This window comes from Vulpes vulpes, chromosome 12, assembly GCF_048418805.1.
Source record: "Vulpes vulpes isolate BD-2025 chromosome 12, VulVul3, whole genome shotgun sequence".
In the NCBI taxonomy this organism is placed as follows: Eukaryota; Metazoa; Chordata; class Mammalia; order Carnivora; family Canidae; genus Vulpes; species Vulpes vulpes.
Window position 1 is genome coordinate 144,599,448 of NC_132791.1, and position 16,430 is coordinate 144,615,877.

Genomic DNA, 16,430 nt, shown 5'->3' on the forward strand with positions numbered 1-16,430 from the left:
GGAATGGCAGGAAGACTAGATAAACATGAATAAGCAAATATTCAGGAGTTCAATTTCTAGAGCTCTGAGGGACATCTGGTAAACCACCGCTGTCTTGGTGCCAGTGTTTGGGTTGGGGTCAAGGTCCGGGGCTTAACAGGGATTTAAGAAAAAGGTTCTTGGACTTTCATCTTGTTATTTTGGGAAGGGTACTATTAGCATTTTAAAAGACTTCCCTACCATCTTTGCCCAAGGGCCTGTAGTGAAGGGATAGAGGCAGTGATGGGATAGGGGAAGGGGCCACAGCTTTAAATGAGTAAAGCATGTATCATGTTCCAAGTTCATGCTGGGAAAAAGAAGTATCTTCTAGGCTCAACTTCAGCTGTCTGAGGACCAGCTCAGTCTTCCTGAGGAAGGAAAACAGGATGCCTTGGAGAGAAGGGGATGACACGAGTTTAAGTAACCTTGGTGGTTTGGGTCTTAGACCCGGAGACAGCCCTGATTCTGAAGGCAACAGCTGCTGCAGCAGAAGGAAGAAGAAACAAGGTGTCAGCCTTTGGGCCACTACTTTCCAAGACACTGGATTTCAGAGAAGGGAAGCTGTTGGCCCAGGTTCTTTACAGCGGCTTTATGGTTAACTTTCCACCATCAAGCTACTGTTGCTTCACTGAAATAAGACAAAATAAAGAAGACAAAATAGGAAAAAGGTACTTTTGTGTAGGCATTTGAAGAAGTCCTGGCTATTGTGGGAGGCCTTTTATATTGGTGTTCACCAGCATTTTTTATGTCCTCATCTGTAAAATTGGGTTGATCTGTTTTGAAAATTCATATTCTTTATAGTCTGTCATTTAGATTTGTGCCCTCCAATACAGTAGCCGCTAGCCAAGTGTGACTAATTACAATCAAAATCCAATTCCTCAGTCATACTACTACACACATTACAAAGTGGTCAGTAGCCAATGTGGTTCATATCTACTGCATTGAACAGTGAAGAACTATAGAAAACATTTCTATCTTAGTCCTGTTGGGTGCTACTGACCTAGGTATATGACCTGTTATAGAGCTACTTTATGAATAGTTGTACATGAACCTGTCCCCTGGACTGTTAGTGATTGCTAGTAAGAGCCTTGGTTTCTACTTTATCCTTTCCCTTTACTGGCCAACATAGCCAAGAAAGTTGTAGGAACTCAGATTGTAGATGCACATGGTGTACAGGTGACCCTTGAACAACATAGATTTGAACTGTGCGGGTCTATTTAGGTGGATTTTCTTCAGTGAATATAATAAGAGTACTATACTTTCCTTATGATTTTCTTAACATTTTCTCTAGCTTTATTGTATGAATACAGTATATAATACATACACAAAATATGTCATCAGTGGTCAAAAGGCCAACAGTAGTTAACTTTTTGAGGAGTCAAAAGATATGCTGATTTAAGCCTGTGCCCCTAACCCTCACATTGTTCAAAGGTTAACTATGATCCTAAGGCTCTGGAGAAGGCAAGTTGAGGTATCTGGGCTACAGCCAATTCTCAATCCCCAAGATTCACCCCGAGCTGCCTGTCTGCCCTCTAGTTGCAAACATGCCTGATGGCAGCACCCAGAGGTGATGACTGGGGAGGTGGGACACACTGCAGGCTTCACCACTCAGAGCATGAGGGAGCTGCACCCCATCTTTAACCGATCCAGAGTCAGCTTCTTGTCACAGGAGAAGGTGAGAGGGTGAAGGGAACTTGAAGGGAAAACAGAAAGACAGATGTGCTGAGGCTCCAGTTCTTCCAGAGAGTCAGTCATAGGATCCTCATGTGAAGGGAGATACTCTATGTTAGAGGGTAAGTATCCCTCATGAGTGGGAAGGTAGTCCACTGAGAGGACTGTCAAGGGGCTGGTTAGGTGTTCTGGCTTTGAGTCAGGGCCCCTGCTCCCCAGCATCTTGTACAGATCCACTAGTTGTCCTGTCTCTGCTATGAGAGCTTTTGGAGGTGGTAGGCTTGGGGCACTATATGCTGCGTCTTCCTCAGAGGTATAGTGACCTTGGACTCCTTGTCCCTTGTCTGGCCAGTTGGGGTGATGGGGATGTCTGAAGACTGGGGTCACTTGAAGGACTTCATTGATGACCAGGAGTTCAGGTTCTTCAGGATTAGACCAGTCTGTCAGGAGCCTGTCCAAGGGTAGCTGTGTCTTCTGAGAAAGGGGAAGAAGAGGCTCATACATTATGTAAGTAGCCCTTGACAACTGACTTCTCCAGGGTTCTGAAAGGCCTTGCTGCCTGCACTGCCTAGTTGGTTTGAGATGGGACACTGTGGGCCCTTGACTTTGTGACAGGTTTGAAGCAATTAACATTGAGAAAGACAGGAGCCATGAACTCCTCAAACCCACCACCCACCCCTCAAGCCAATGAGTGACTCACTACCCAGCTCAACCTTCAACCAGACTCTGATGAGTCCAACTGCACTAGCTCTTTATCTAGGATAGAGGGCAGGGTGGGTGCAAAGGAAGGCTGAGCTTGCTCCTGTCTGGGGGAGGCAGCAGGGAAGACTTTGAGAGTCACACTAGAGCTGAATCTTAAAAGATACTTCCCAGGTATGGAGGTAATGGGCAAGGACTGATCTGCTCTGGAACCTGCTAGTTCTTTTGATAGGCAAACTGAGGCTTTGGAAATCTGAGGTCACGTGATGAAATTTTTAAGGGCTGTTAATGAGTTTGGGCTTTGATGAAAGGTTGAGGGTAATACTCTATCAGTTCTGCTCTTAAGAGAACCCAGAGTAACTTTTGGAAAAATGTTCATTCTTTTTTCCTGCATGGCTAATTTTGTCTGTCTTCTGTCTTCTCTTTGTCAGCATCACATCAATTATCAGCTCTTCAGTGTCCTTTCCTTTCCAAACTAACTGCGGATTCCTGAGTCCAAGCCCAAGCACTTTGATAACATTTCTCTTTCTAGGCTTTATTGGGCTCTACCTACACCCTAAAAACTATCACACTGATCATTCTAAAGCAGAGTTCCAAAGCCTTTATCAATTCAGACTCACAACTGCAGTGAAGCCTCTAGCCCTTAGTTTGGTAGTCAGGTTCCTGCACCTTCCTCTACCTCTCCAAGTGTCCATTCAGAAAGGATTTCAGGTACACCTCAGTGTGCTTCCACTGCTAGCCTCCACCCTGCTCTGTTTGCTGCACCATTTCCTGCTTGATGCTCTTCCTCCCTCATGAAGCCACGACTGATTGTTTCCTACCCTGGACTCCTACAGCAGCAAAGAAACCACCATCAGGTTCTTGGCACATGATGATTTATACTGTCACTTTTTTTTTTTAACATGTTCATAAACCATCTACAAATGGGGATCATTCATGAGAGAAGTAGGATGACAAAAAATACCCTTGGGACGGGGAAAACCTGAGGACTAGTCTCAACTCTGATACTCTACAGCCTGGGGAAACTCCATCAACCTCTGGCCTTTGGTTCCATCATCTGTCAAATGCCAAGTTGTGTAAGAGTGGTTTGGTTTGGATTGGCCTCTGATGTCTGCTGCTTTCCTTGAGCACGGCAAGCATCCAACAAATGAATGGTGGTGCTGTCTCAGGACAGCCTTCTGTAAAGGACACTGACAAACTAGAGGTAAATGTGTGCCCTTTTCTGATCATTACCCATACTGGCCCTGGCATAGTGGTCTGGTTTGGTAGATGGCCTTCAGCTCTGGAAAGCAGAGCTAATCAAGCATTGTTACCCTAGATGTGGGAAAGACTATACAGGATGCAGAAATGGTTTGTTTTTGTTTTTGTTTTCATAAGGTGAGGCATCTGCTCTGCCTTCTTGAAGGCTTTGGCAGTATCGATAGAGCCTGCTCCTCCGAGCTTGTACAAGGCAGGCCTTCTGGCTAACGAGTCCTGGGACAAGGAGGGCCTCTGAGACCAGTGTTAGTTCAGGTGCCTCAGACACAGTTTGGTTTCTAGAAGTTCAAAATGGAGAACACCCCAGTGATCCCCCTTTATGATTTGGCCTTTTTCTCAAGAGCTTGAAGACCTATTTTAGCCCATCTTAAAAGTGGTAAGGGGGAATCTAAGGCCTGAGAACTCAAAAGAATTCTGAGAATTTTGTTGGAGGTGAAAGAATATTGTGTTTCTAATGTCTACCTCAGCCTGTCACCAGGAGAGCAGTTTGGTTCTTTTAAAATCGTCTACCCACTTTGGGGTTCAAGTGACATGGGGTTCTGAGGCAGCCTCAAGGCCATCATCACAGATGCCATGTTTAAGCTAAATTTTATTTTCTAATTTACCGGTTATTTTTACAAGAGATATATATGCACACAGTTTTGCAAAAAGAATTTAAAAGTTTGAAGAGACTTTGTTTTTTTTTTTTTTATGATAGTCACAGAGAGAGAGAGAGAGAGAGAGGCAGAGACACAGGCGGAGGGAGAAGCAGGCTCCATGCACCGGGAGCCCGATGTGGGATGAGGGAGAAGCAGGCTCCATGCACCGGGAGCCCGATGTGGGATTCAATCCCGGGTCTCCAGGATCGCGCCCTGGGCCAAAGGCAGGCGCCAAACTGCTGCGCCACCCAGGGATCCCTTGAAGAGACTTTGTAATGAAAATTAAGTGGCCCTCTTACCTCCAATCCACCACTTAAAGGCAACAAACCTTATCAGTTTCATATGTAGGCTTCCAGAAATATCCTGTCCATATACTGCAGTTGTATATGTATATAAAATCGCCCTCCTCTTTATACAAATGAGAACCCATTTCAGACAACTGTTACAAACTGTTTTTTTCACCTTTAAATTATCTTAGGGATTTTTAGATGCACATAGAGATCTCTTTTTTTAGTAGTTGCACATTATTCTGTTGTGGATGTACCCACATGTTTAACCTCCTCCTCTGGTGGCAGGTTATATTATGCCCAATTTTTTGGCTTCTACCATGAACATACTATATAGCTTTGGACACATGTATGCCAATTTCTGTTATCTTCTCCCTGTGTTACTATCTTTAACCCATTGTGTGTCTTTTTCAGCATTTCTTCTAGGTTTCTATGGGCCCTTCATAGGCCCTGGATGCCTCTGTATCTCCTCATGCCCAGGCAGAGGCAAACAGAGACCATGATGCCAAAGCTGCAAGTTTGGGAGCCAGGTGTCCGGGACTGACCCAGAGAGATGCTTCCCACTGTGCTATTTCAGGCTCTTAGGACATGGGACTGTGGAATCTCAGCATTGGAAGAGAGAGATCTTAAAGCTCAGCTGATTCAGCTTCTGGTACCTGAATCCCCTCTGACACCAGCAACGGCATCCTTATCGAGTGCATGCCCATAGGTCATCAGAAGATTGCAACCAAATGCATTGCACACTTAATAGACTGCAGTGTAGTATAAACATATGTACTGGGAAACCTAAAAATTCATTTGATTTTATTGCAATACTTGCTTTGCTGCCGTGGTTCAAAACCAAACCTGCAATAAATCTGAAGTATACCTGTATATATGTATATATAAACATGAATATATTAAATAATACAATTGTATCATGTATATGACATATGATGTAAAAATATATATAATTAAATATAAGGCTACTGTTGTTGTTATTGTTCTTGCTATTGTAACTTAACAGGGAGGCAGTCCCTCAATAGTGAAAGGAGATGTCAAATGTGAGTCTTCCTGGGAAGAAAGTGAACCACCTGTGCCTTGTCCGACCCACATGCCTTACATGGCCTCTTACTTAATCCTCACAACAGTTTACACTAGAGATACTGTCAATTCCTGTTTCACAGAGGGTGAAACTGGGGCTCAGATCATCAGGCAAGTTGCCCAAGGGCCATCCACATAGTGAGTGACAGAGGTGAAGTTTATGCCCCACCTTTCGATTTCAAAGGCACTGACACCAGTGACTCAGGTGCCCAACTGAGGCAGACCTGGCTGAAACCTGCTCTCTCCCTGAGCAGTGGCTGGTACCACTGGCTTGTGGCCTGAGGAAGGGTGTGGATGAGAGGATGCACAGCGTAACTGAGGAAAAGAATCTTGGAAGAGAAGCTCTAAGGTGTGAGGAAGAGTGCAAGGCTGCCAGGGAAGAACACTGTCATACCTCCTTCCTCCACTTTGTTCCCCTGAAATGCACAGTCGTGCTCCATGTGCAGAAGCCTCCAACTCCCAGACCCCTCACCCTAGATGACCATCTTGCCCACCGTGAGCTATTCTCACCTCCTCGGGCTGTGCAGCAATGACCTTCTCATCCTTTAGTCTCTGCTCTCCCATCTGCCAGCCGAGCAGCCTCTCCTTTAAAATCCTTTCCTTACACAATGGAATAACTTACTGGCTTCCTGCCAACACCAAAATAGTCAGAGCTCTATTTATCTGTTCTATGCTCAGGACAGGAAATGTCACGTTATAAAGCTCCAATTCTCTTGAATTTGGATAAGTCAGGCTAGTGCTCAGAAAATGGCAAAAATACTTGCTTTTTAAATTTCTTTTGAAGTAGTTGAGGTAAGGAAGGGAACATAAGGCATAAAGAGGAATGAAAAGCTATGGGTCTGTCTTTTGGTCATAGGCTTCAGAAAATTCCTGTGCATGGAAGGGGGTGACTCAGTAACCTAGCAAAGGAGGCTTCAGCTCATCCATAGGAAGTAAGTACCTAGGTCTCCTTGTAACTACAATGGGGAGTTCGCTGGAATCCTATCAACTCACCACTAAGGCCTTATCACCTTACCTCCATGATGGGGTATTTCTTGGCCCAAGTGCTGTTCGCTGGGTCTGGAATTTCTTTACTACACCACTGAGGTCTGAGGGCCGAAAGAAGAACAAATACCCTGTAGATAAAACAATGACAGCTGATTAAGTGTGTATATGGTGGCATGGAAGCGTTGGGACTTAGTGCACTGATTTCATTGTAGAGGTGGTTCAGCATAGGGGTATGCAAATGAATAAAGTAAAAATCCTGAAGGAGAAAGATGATGCATCATGCAAGGCTAGACTAGTTTTCTGTGAAGTTTGGATAGATGATAGAGTTATGATGCAGCCATTTGGGATTTGCTAAATAAACTATGAAACTTTTACTCAATGTAATGTTTAGATGTCACTATCCAGCAATGCATTCATACCGCAAACATTGACTAAACCCCTAATCTCTGATGAGTATGTGCCACATACTGGGGATGGACTAGCAAACAAGAAGACATAGTTCCTATCTGTGGAGAGCTTACTATTTAGTTTAGAATGTTTATAAAGAGTTTGTATTAACAGGTAAACTATTATGCTAAAGGTAAAGAAACAAAACAAACCGAAAATCCTTGTAAAGAGCAAAACAGGATACAAGGACACCTGGGTGGCTCAGTGGTTGAGCATCTGCCCTTGGCCCAGGGCGTGATCCCAGAGTCCTAGGGATTGAGTCCCGCATTGGGCTCCCTGCGAGGAGCCTGCTTCTCCCTCTGCCTGTGTCTCTGCCTCTCTGTGTGTGTCTCTCGTGAATAAAAAAATAAAATCTTCAAAAAAAAAAAAAAAAAACCAAAACAGAATACAAATGGCATAAGTAGCTTGAACATAACCATGTTTTAAAAGAATGCTGAGAGGGGATCCCTGGGTGGCTTAGCGGTTTGGCGCCTGCCTTTGGCCTGGGGTACGGTCCTGGAGACCCAGGATCAACTCCTGCGTGGGCTCCTTGCATGGAGCCTGCTTCTCCCTCTGCCTGTGTCTCTACCTCTCTCTATCTATCATGAATAAATAAATAAATCTTTAAAAAAAAAAAGAATGCTGAGAAAAAAAACAACAAAGGAAAATAATTCAAACTGTTAACCATAGTTGTATTTGATGATCAGAAGAAACATGGTCTTTTTTTTTTCCTTTATCATTTCTGGGTTTTTGAAAATATTTTAAAATGTGTTTGTATTACTGGAAGGAAAAAAGTCCTAAAAATGTGTCTTATAAGTGCATGTGACTTAAATGTTTTGATTATTTATAAAAAACTCAAAACTAGTAAATATTTTTGAAGAATTTGCTTTAATAAGCTTTGATGTTTAATAAGAATGGAAGGCTTCCAGGATGTTCAACCCTTTGAAGCAAGAGATGTGCCCATGTGACTAGTTTTTCTCCAAACGAATGTGAGCAGATCACGCAGATGAGGACAATGCCCAAGGAACGGAAGAAATGCCAGTAAAGTGGAAGAAAACTGGGTCCCTAATGACTGTGTGGAGCACAGCTGCCAACCAACCTGGATGACTTACCTCAGGACTACTCTATGGGAGAGAAATAAACTATCATAAAAGCCATATATCTGGGGACTTTTTTTTTAAACAAAAAAGCCTTCACCCTAACTGATAATATTTCCCTGAAGAGGATAAATGTGATCCTACTTGACTATTTAAATTAAACTTTTTCAAAGTCTACCTAAAGAGAGGTCTGCTTTGAAGTATCTTTCACATATGAGAGCTCCAATACATGTAAAGCCTTTTAGACAAGTTCAATGACTAGTAGGATGACTCTGAGTTAGTTTTATTTTGGCCTCTTCTCTTACTTTACACAACACGATGAAGACTCTGTGTTGAATAACTCATTATAAAATTCTCTTTATAAAATAATACTTGTTTAAAGAAATTGTAGAAAATTAGTTAAATAGAACTAAAATCACCTCTTATTCTATCCCCTGATATAACCACCATTATTATAACCACTCTCTTCCTCAGGAAGAGGATCCTGATTTACTGGGATGACAATCAGCCAAATATAAGACCACAATTTTAAGTCTCCCTTGCCTTGCCAAGTTCTGGCCAATGAGGTGTGACCCAAAGTGTCACGTCTGACTTCTTCATGTAAAGGCTCTTGAACAGGGAGGTGTGGGCACCTTCCTTCCTTCCCTCTGCAGTTGTAGAATGCAGGTATGATGGCTATAGTTCCTGCAGTCATTGGACCAAGTGAGCTTGAGGATGGAAGCTAAAAGAGGATATTGGCACAAAAAGATAGAAGGAGCCTAGATTCCTGACCATAGAGCTACTACACCAGTCTTCAGCCTCAGTTTACTTCCTTGACTTGGATGAGAAACTGTCAGCTAGTTTCAGTTATATTATTTTGGCTTTTTATGTTATATAGAGCCAAATTTAATGCTAAGATACATCTTGCATATGAGGGTATTTATATGTACTTTTTAAAAAGAGAAAGTTTGTACCTCTTTGTAACATTTTTAAAATGTAATATTGCAAATAGTATACCATTTAATTTTCTTCTGCCTCTTTAATGGATATAATATGCCATACAGCATGAGATATATTTTGATGCCTTCAGCTCAAGGCATGATCCCGGGGTTCTGGGATCAAGTCCCGCATCAGGGTTCCCTCAGGAACCCTGTTTCTCCCTCTGCCTATATTTCTGCCTCTCTCTGGGTGTATCTTTCATGAATAAATAAAACCTTTAAGAAAACAAAAAAGGACTGAATAAGGAAAAAATATTTTTAAAAAAATTATCATATACTGTTGTCCAAGAAAGTTGAATAAATTTAGTCTGCTACCAGCAATGTTTGAGGAAGCCCATTTCTTTGACCCATAATGGCAACAGCTATTACCGTTTTAAAAAAGTGAATTTACTGAAATTGGAAAAAGTAACCAACTCACTTTTGCCGGAAGTAACGCATTGAGAAAATGCCCACTATGACGACAGCAACGCAAATGCTTGGTGCCACAAACACACTCCAATTGGCTTTACCTGAAAAGTTAGCAAACCCTGTGACTGAGTTATCTGCAATGAATATCTAAAAATACTATTGTGTGAACCCTCTGGCACCTGCCCACAGCAACTAGGTAGCTGGGCTCAGGAATGAGGCCAACTTGTTTTTGTCCCTTCAGTTCCAGGGAAAGGGCCCTAAGGGGGCCAGCCCTACAAGGGCTCTGTCCTCCAACAAAGGCAAAAGGAGAAGGGGGTGTGGTATACAAAGCACTGGCTGTGAACTGGGAGCCCTGAACTCTAGTCCTGGTTTTGCCACTGACTGCTATGTGATCAGTGGACTTCAGATTCTTGATCTATAAAAGAGGAATGATGACATCTACCTTGCAGGTTGTTGTGAAGAGTAGAGATGGTGTATATAAAGCATGTGGTGATGTATCTGAACATAGAGAGCCCTTGAGAAATGGTAGTACTGATTTTCCCAAACCACTGGATAAGCCTTCTGTCTAACTAGGGTCTTTGAAGTTGTTCTGATTCCTTGCTATGAATAAGTGTTTTGCTCTGCATCAGGATTCTTCACTAATTCATCCATTTATTGAGTTATTAATATATCAGGCAGGCCCTTGTAGGAGCTGGGATGCAAAGATGAAAGGACATGGGCTCTGCTGTCTTGGACTAGTCATGAAGCTAGTCCAGGAGACAGATGTGTAAACGCGTAAGCCATGATGCCATGGGATACACATTTTAAAAAGGCATGTACAAGGCAGTGTAGGCTTGGACCAGCATGGGAAATGACATCAAAGGCAACCCAGGATGTTCTCCCAAAGGCATGTCAAAAGTCACAGATTTGAAGGATGGAGCTAGCAAAGCAGACAAATTTAGGGAAACGGACTACACAGAACAAGGCAAAGGCGCAGAGAGCAAACAGGGCGGCACTTTCAGGGGACTACAGGTAGTCTGGTCTTGCTTTCAAGTATGAATGATGAAACTGTGGCAGAGGATGAAGCTAGATGAGTGATCAGGAGCAGATCATGCAGGGTTTGAGAACGGAGCAGTTTGAATTCCAGCTTGAAGGCCTTTGGGGAACCACTGATGAGTTGCCACAGGAGGTGAATGCCAGCAGGGATCAAGGTGTCTTGCAGAAAGATTCTTCTGATAGTGTCAGGATAGGTGCAGGTGGAGGGAGGAGAGTGAGCAGGGAGGGACAAGAAGCCACAGACCTGCCAGCCCCCGTGAGAAATGTGTCACCAGGGCTGAACAGGGGAGTTGACGCAGGCAGCTTTGCTACCACCTGGCACAAATTGACATTTATTTAGCATCTGCCTTCCTTCCTGGGCAGATGGGACAAGTCTGGAGTACTACAAACAGGAAGATGTGGAGTTGTTAATCCAATTGCTTGCCCACAAGTTAACTTTCATGGGAGTACTAGGGGATGAGAAGAGGGCTTGCCAGCTTTCCCAGTGGAGAGGTACCTGGCATAGAGCAACAAAGTCCTGGATGATCAACTTGATACTCCATGTTGCAAAGCAAGAATAGCTTGTTTCATACTTGGAGCAGACGCAGACAGGTGCTGCCAGAGAACACAGCACCATTTAAGCAATGGAGGGAAGCCCATGTTAGCTAGTCACTTCTTTATATACTCCAATTTAACTGAAGTCACTATGATCTGAGTTTGATTTGTAGTTTTGCCACTTACCACTTCTATGACTTTGGGTAATCTTTCTGTACCTTCTGGACCTTATTATAAAAGTTATCTGAATCCCTTTTTATTCCTTTATTCATCTTGAATTGAGTACCTGGTACTGTGGCCAGGTAAATCATGTAAAGCAAGGACTTCATGTGGCTATGGTCAAGGATTAAATGAGTAAAAGTAGTGTTACGCAGGTTGAATTGTGTCCTCCCACCCCCAAAAATCCATATTGAAATTATAACTTCCAGTACCTCAGAAAGTAACCATTATTTGGAAATAGAATCATTGCAGATGTAATTAGTTAAGACTGGGTCAGACTGGATAGGGTGACCCTACTCCAGTATGACTGGTGTCCTTATTAAAAGACAGGAGATTTGAATGGAGACACACACAAGGAGAACTCCATGTGAAGATGAAGGCAGAGATCTATAAGCCAAGGAACACCAAAGACTGTCACTAGACTTGAGGAGGAGAAGCAGGGAACTGATGCTCTCATAGGTCTCGGAAGAAACCAACTCTGCTGATACCTTGAACTCGAGACTTCCACCTCCCACAACTGTGAGAAAATAATTTTCTGTTGTTTGTGGCACGATGTTACAAAAGCCCCAGCAAACTAATGCATTACGCAAAGCACTTAAAGACTGGTGCATGGTATATGTAATAGCTGCTATTATTATTGTTGAGATTATTTTCATTGGTCATTGGAACAGAGATTTAGTGAAAAAGTACTATGTGCCGGGTACCATACTAGACCTTGAAGATAAACAGGTAACAGTTTCTGCCTATTGGATTCAGAGTTTCGTTTTTGTTTTTGTTTCTTTTTAAAGATTTATTTACTTGAGAGAGAAAGAACAGAAGTGAGCACATGGGGGAAAGGGAGAAGCAGGCTCCCTGCTCAGATACAGGCCTCAATCCCAGGACCCTGAGATCATGACCTGAGCTGAAGGCAGATGCTTAACTGACTGAGAAACCCACATGCCCCAGGATTCAGAGTTTTTAATAGGGGCCAAATGTAGTGCATTATGAAAGAATTATGGAGGTGCATTTGGGAAGGCTTCCTGTAGGAGGAAACATTTAGGCTGAGTTTTGAAAAATAAGTAGGTACTATCTTCAAGGAGACATGAAGTGATAGGATACTCCAGTTAAAGGAAACAGCAAGTGCAAAGGTGTAGCAGCAAGAAAGTAGCTAATGAATTACAGAACATTTGATCATCTCTATGCCAGACACAGTGGGAATGTAGGCCTATGTATGAATCCAGGATGGACGCACCATCTTTAAAGTTGTTTCTTACCTGGCAGACAAAATTCCCTCTTGTTTCCTGGGGGGCTTTCACCAGCAGCTGTCAGAGCTGTCATCCACAGGACATATGTCACTCTGGGCTGCAGATTGTCTATTGAATGTGAATTTGGTGATACTCTATAGGGAATTTCTGAAAGGAGGATAAAGATAAAAAAGAAGAAAGGCTTCTATTAAAGGAAGTATTTTAATGTATGATTTTACTTGTTTTGTTCTTGTTGTTAATCCTGTAATTAATTTGAAAGAGAAAGGCACATTGCTGTTTTAAAACAGTCCTGATTCATTAGTACATACTTTACTAGGCCCTAGACAATGTCATTTATGGTGGTCCCACTTGACAGCATACTAAAATAATTAAATGCATTTCCTGCGGTAAAATCTTTTGAAAGAATTTTTATTATTCTGCCTTAAAAAAAAAAGATTTTATTTGGGAGAGAGAGAACATGTCCAGGAGCATAAGTTGGGGGAAGGGGCAGAGGGAGGTAGAGAAGCAGACTCCTCACTGAGCAGGGAGCCCAATGTGGGGCTCAATCCCAGGACTCCAGGACCGCAGCCTGAGCCAAAGGCAGACGCTTAACTGACTGAACTACCCAGGCGCCCCTATCTTTCTGCTTTTGAAATTATGTAGCTGTAGTAACTCCTTTTATTTTCTATGACTATAATGTTTCCAACATTTTTAGATATAGTTGAGAACTCTTGGGGAAGAAGTCAAATACACAAGTTGTTTTCAATGGAATTTTTAAGCAAGCTAAGTTTAGCAGTTAATGAAATAGACATTTAAGTAACATTAATTTTGATTTTCTGCTTTTTTTTGGGTAGGTTCTAGATACAAGTCTTAATGGGTTTAATATGATGATCTGCTTTAATTTGACATAAAATCTAAAAATAGGAGCAATGGTACCTAGATTGGATATACTTGGCTGTTTAAGCCTAGATTATCAGACTCTTTTGCTTTTGACACTCCTGGGGGAGTCTCAGCAGGGAAGATTTGGGGTTTTTTGAGCAATGCACTGATGTTGTTTTCCTCCTCCATTAGTACAGAGCCATTCTTCTCTAGTGATCTGCTGGGTGTGAGCTTTGGAGTGACTTCTCAAACGCTGGGGATACAAGATCCACAGCAGAACTCTGGCAGGAGTAGCCTGCTGGCTCCCTCAGCAGACACGCCTGTGCTGGTGATCAAAGTAGAAACTGGGACCCAGCACTTTGAACCTCAACATCAGTTACCAGCTCACAAACCTCAGGGCAGGTCAAATATAGCCGTTCGCTATATTTATTTTAACAGCCACAAATATTTATTGAGCTTGTGCTCTGGACAAGTCACCAAGTATATAAAGGCACAGAATCTGCCTCAAAAAGTTCACCATCTAGTGGGGAAAACAGACCCCTCATACTTCCACACCCAGGCTTACTATGGGTAAGCAGCGAGGAGTCCTGTAATATCATGGCCACTCCACCCAAAGGGACTGAGGCCTGAGCAGATCACTTAACAGCTGTGACTATCAGAGCAATTTCTATATTCAACATCCTATTGAGAAAATGTACCATGTGGAAAATTGCAAGATGACTTTAACCTGATGAAATTGCTTGCACAGACTTAAGTGGTGTGATTAAACTCAAAATCTCTTTCTTTATTTCTAAGGCAGGAGATTAAAAAATTAATTTTGGAGAGACCTTCTACTCATCTTGCTGCAGCAAAGCATCAGTGAGCATCAGAGTCAACTGTCCAACTGTGTGAAGGCATCATTAGCTCTGAGAGTGAAATGAGACTTTAGAAATGAGAATTTACACTTTAGAAGGGATTTGAATTGTTCGCTGGGCCAAAGAAGTTTATATGCAAACAAACACATACACATATGTATATTTGAAGATCAAAAATAGTAACTGTGGAGGGAGCAGTCAGGCAGGTGATGGCGCCAGCAGTTTGGCTAGCAAAATAGGTTGCATTGAGTAATGGGAGAAGGCGTGCCAGAAATACTGGTTCTGCTGCTTGGTCTGGACAGAGATCAAGGGGGGCATTCAATCCGTGGGGGTCTGAAACTTTAGGCTCAGGGTGGTGAAACAAGGAGGTACCAGTTTAGGAAGATGGGATAGTTGCCAATCATTTGAAAGGCTGCAGGTCGGAAGGTCAAGCGCTACCAGACAAAACAGCTGAAATTACTGGGAACTAGTTATAACCTAACAATCCACATTGGTTTAACAAAGTGTAGGGCAATATTCACTCATGTGTTAGTCAACGAATACCATTTTTATTAAGCACCTCCTGTATTCCTGGCTGTATTGTAAGTATGGGGAGATACCTTCTGCCTTCATGATGCTTAGAGTCTGTTGACAAAGACAGCCAAGTGGTAACAAAACACAATGTGTGTGACAGTAGGGAAATGCACTCCTGGTGCACATGGCAGAGGAGTGGCTGTCCACCAGAATCATCTGTGCAAGGTACTAAAAGGCAGACACCCCACTCTAGCTGTAAGCCGCCTTTCTGTACAGGCAGGACTAAGTGCTCCCACTGCACTCCCCATGGGCCATTAGTGCTGCTGCCTGCTAGACTGAGGACACAGAGAACAGGACCCCTCCTTCCTTGGCACTCCGTCCTCCTCTTCCATTTGCAATGCTTCTCTCCGCTGTCTCTTTCCCTTGTCTTCAACCTAATGCCCTCTACCACTCTCTAAAAACTGTACTTGTGGATTTGTCAATGATTTCTGGTTGCCAAATACAATAGGTTGTTGTCAGTCCCTGAGTAAAGTGGCTATATCACTTCTACGTACTTTCCCATCTTCCTCAGTAGACTGAGAGCTCTCTGAAGATGGGGGACAGGTCTAATTCATCAAGTGTTTACTGAGTAAAAGGAAAACTTAATTTAAATTGGTGTGAAATAGGACTTTGAATCTGCACCTTGCTTCAATGTATTTTAAAATGCTCTTACATAGGGGGTGCTTGGCTGGCTCAGTCCATGAAGGGTACGACTCTTGATCTTGCGGTTTGAGTGTAGAGATTACTAAAAAAATAAATAAAACTTAAAATGCCCTTACATAGACTTTAGATGATCAGATTTGTGATAAAATAAGGTAGAGGTTTTCTTCAATATATATAAGATCAGCTTTAAGAACCAAATGGCCATGTTGATTGTAAATAGGCATCATGGTTTAAATTCTGCTAAAATGACAATAGGAGGGTGGGGAGCAGAAGCAAATTTCACACGGAGAATTCCAAAAGGCCCACAAAGAGGTCAATGAAGTCATTAGGTTCTGGGGCGCATTTCAGAACTGACTTACATTGACAGGCCCGGTAGGAAGCAGTTCTGTTCAATTATATGTTCTATTTATCGATGGCAGATTAGTGAAGAGACTGATTGCAAGGACTTATGAATGAATTCTATAGAATTCTATATGAAGAATTCTATAGAGCTGTTTTAAAAAATGATGTAAATCCATATGGAATGATGTGAACTGATGTATTATTGAGAGGTAAGAGCAAGGTGTAGCTCAGAATACAGATGATTATCCCAAATATATGCTTGTATGTGCATTAAGTTTTTCCTGGAAGACATGTGAAGAACTGCTATTGCTTAAAATGGAGAAAGAGATAATTTCCATGGTAAATCTCTCTGAACTATTTGAATATTTGTTACCATGTGCAGGTGTTATTTATATAATAAAAATTAACTAGAATTAAAAGTCATAACTTTCAGAATAGCAATAATGAAGATCTTCTAAGGTCAAGAGAAAGGACCATCCTGTAAAGTTTCCCAGGTAAAAGTTGCTCTTGCAGGCAGCTCTCTGGCACCCACATCTCAGGGTGGCCTTGTTGCATTCTTCCTGGACCTAACAGCTCTCATG

General features: G+C 42.5%; 1 protein-coding gene and 1 long non-coding RNA gene across 11 annotated transcripts in view; one reads left to right on the plus strand and one right to left on the minus strand.

Moving 5' to 3' along the window:
• Positions 1 to 1,285: 1,285 nt before the first annotated feature.
• Positions 1,286 to 16,430, minus strand: part of IL12RB2 (interleukin 12 receptor subunit beta 2) — a 71,715-nt gene continuing 56,570 nt past the window's right edge. For 6 of the 10 annotated variants that reach the window (XM_072730582.1, XM_072730584.1, XM_072730587.1 and 3 more), the window contains 4 exons: positions 12,590 to 12,727; positions 9,559 to 9,649; positions 6,669 to 6,768; positions 1,286 to 2,163 (listed from right to left, as the gene is read on the minus strand). In XM_072730582.1, coding sequence (XP_072586683.1) covers positions 1,627 to 2,163; positions 6,669 to 6,768; positions 9,559 to 9,649; positions 12,590 to 12,727 — 866 coding nt within the window. In that variant the 3' untranslated portion in view covers positions 1,286 to 1,626. The remainder of the gene's footprint in view (positions 2,164 to 6,668; positions 6,769 to 9,558; positions 9,650 to 12,589; positions 12,728 to 16,430) is intronic. The other 4 variants (XM_072730588.1, XM_072730591.1, XM_072730590.1 and 1 more) reach the window with 1 other exon arrangement.
• LOC112907883 (uncharacterized) lies at positions 2,158 to 5,542 on the plus strand. Its single transcript, XR_003232831.2, has 2 exons — positions 2,158 to 3,592; positions 4,985 to 5,542. It is a non-coding gene; the product is annotated as an uncharacterized lncRNA (long non-coding RNA).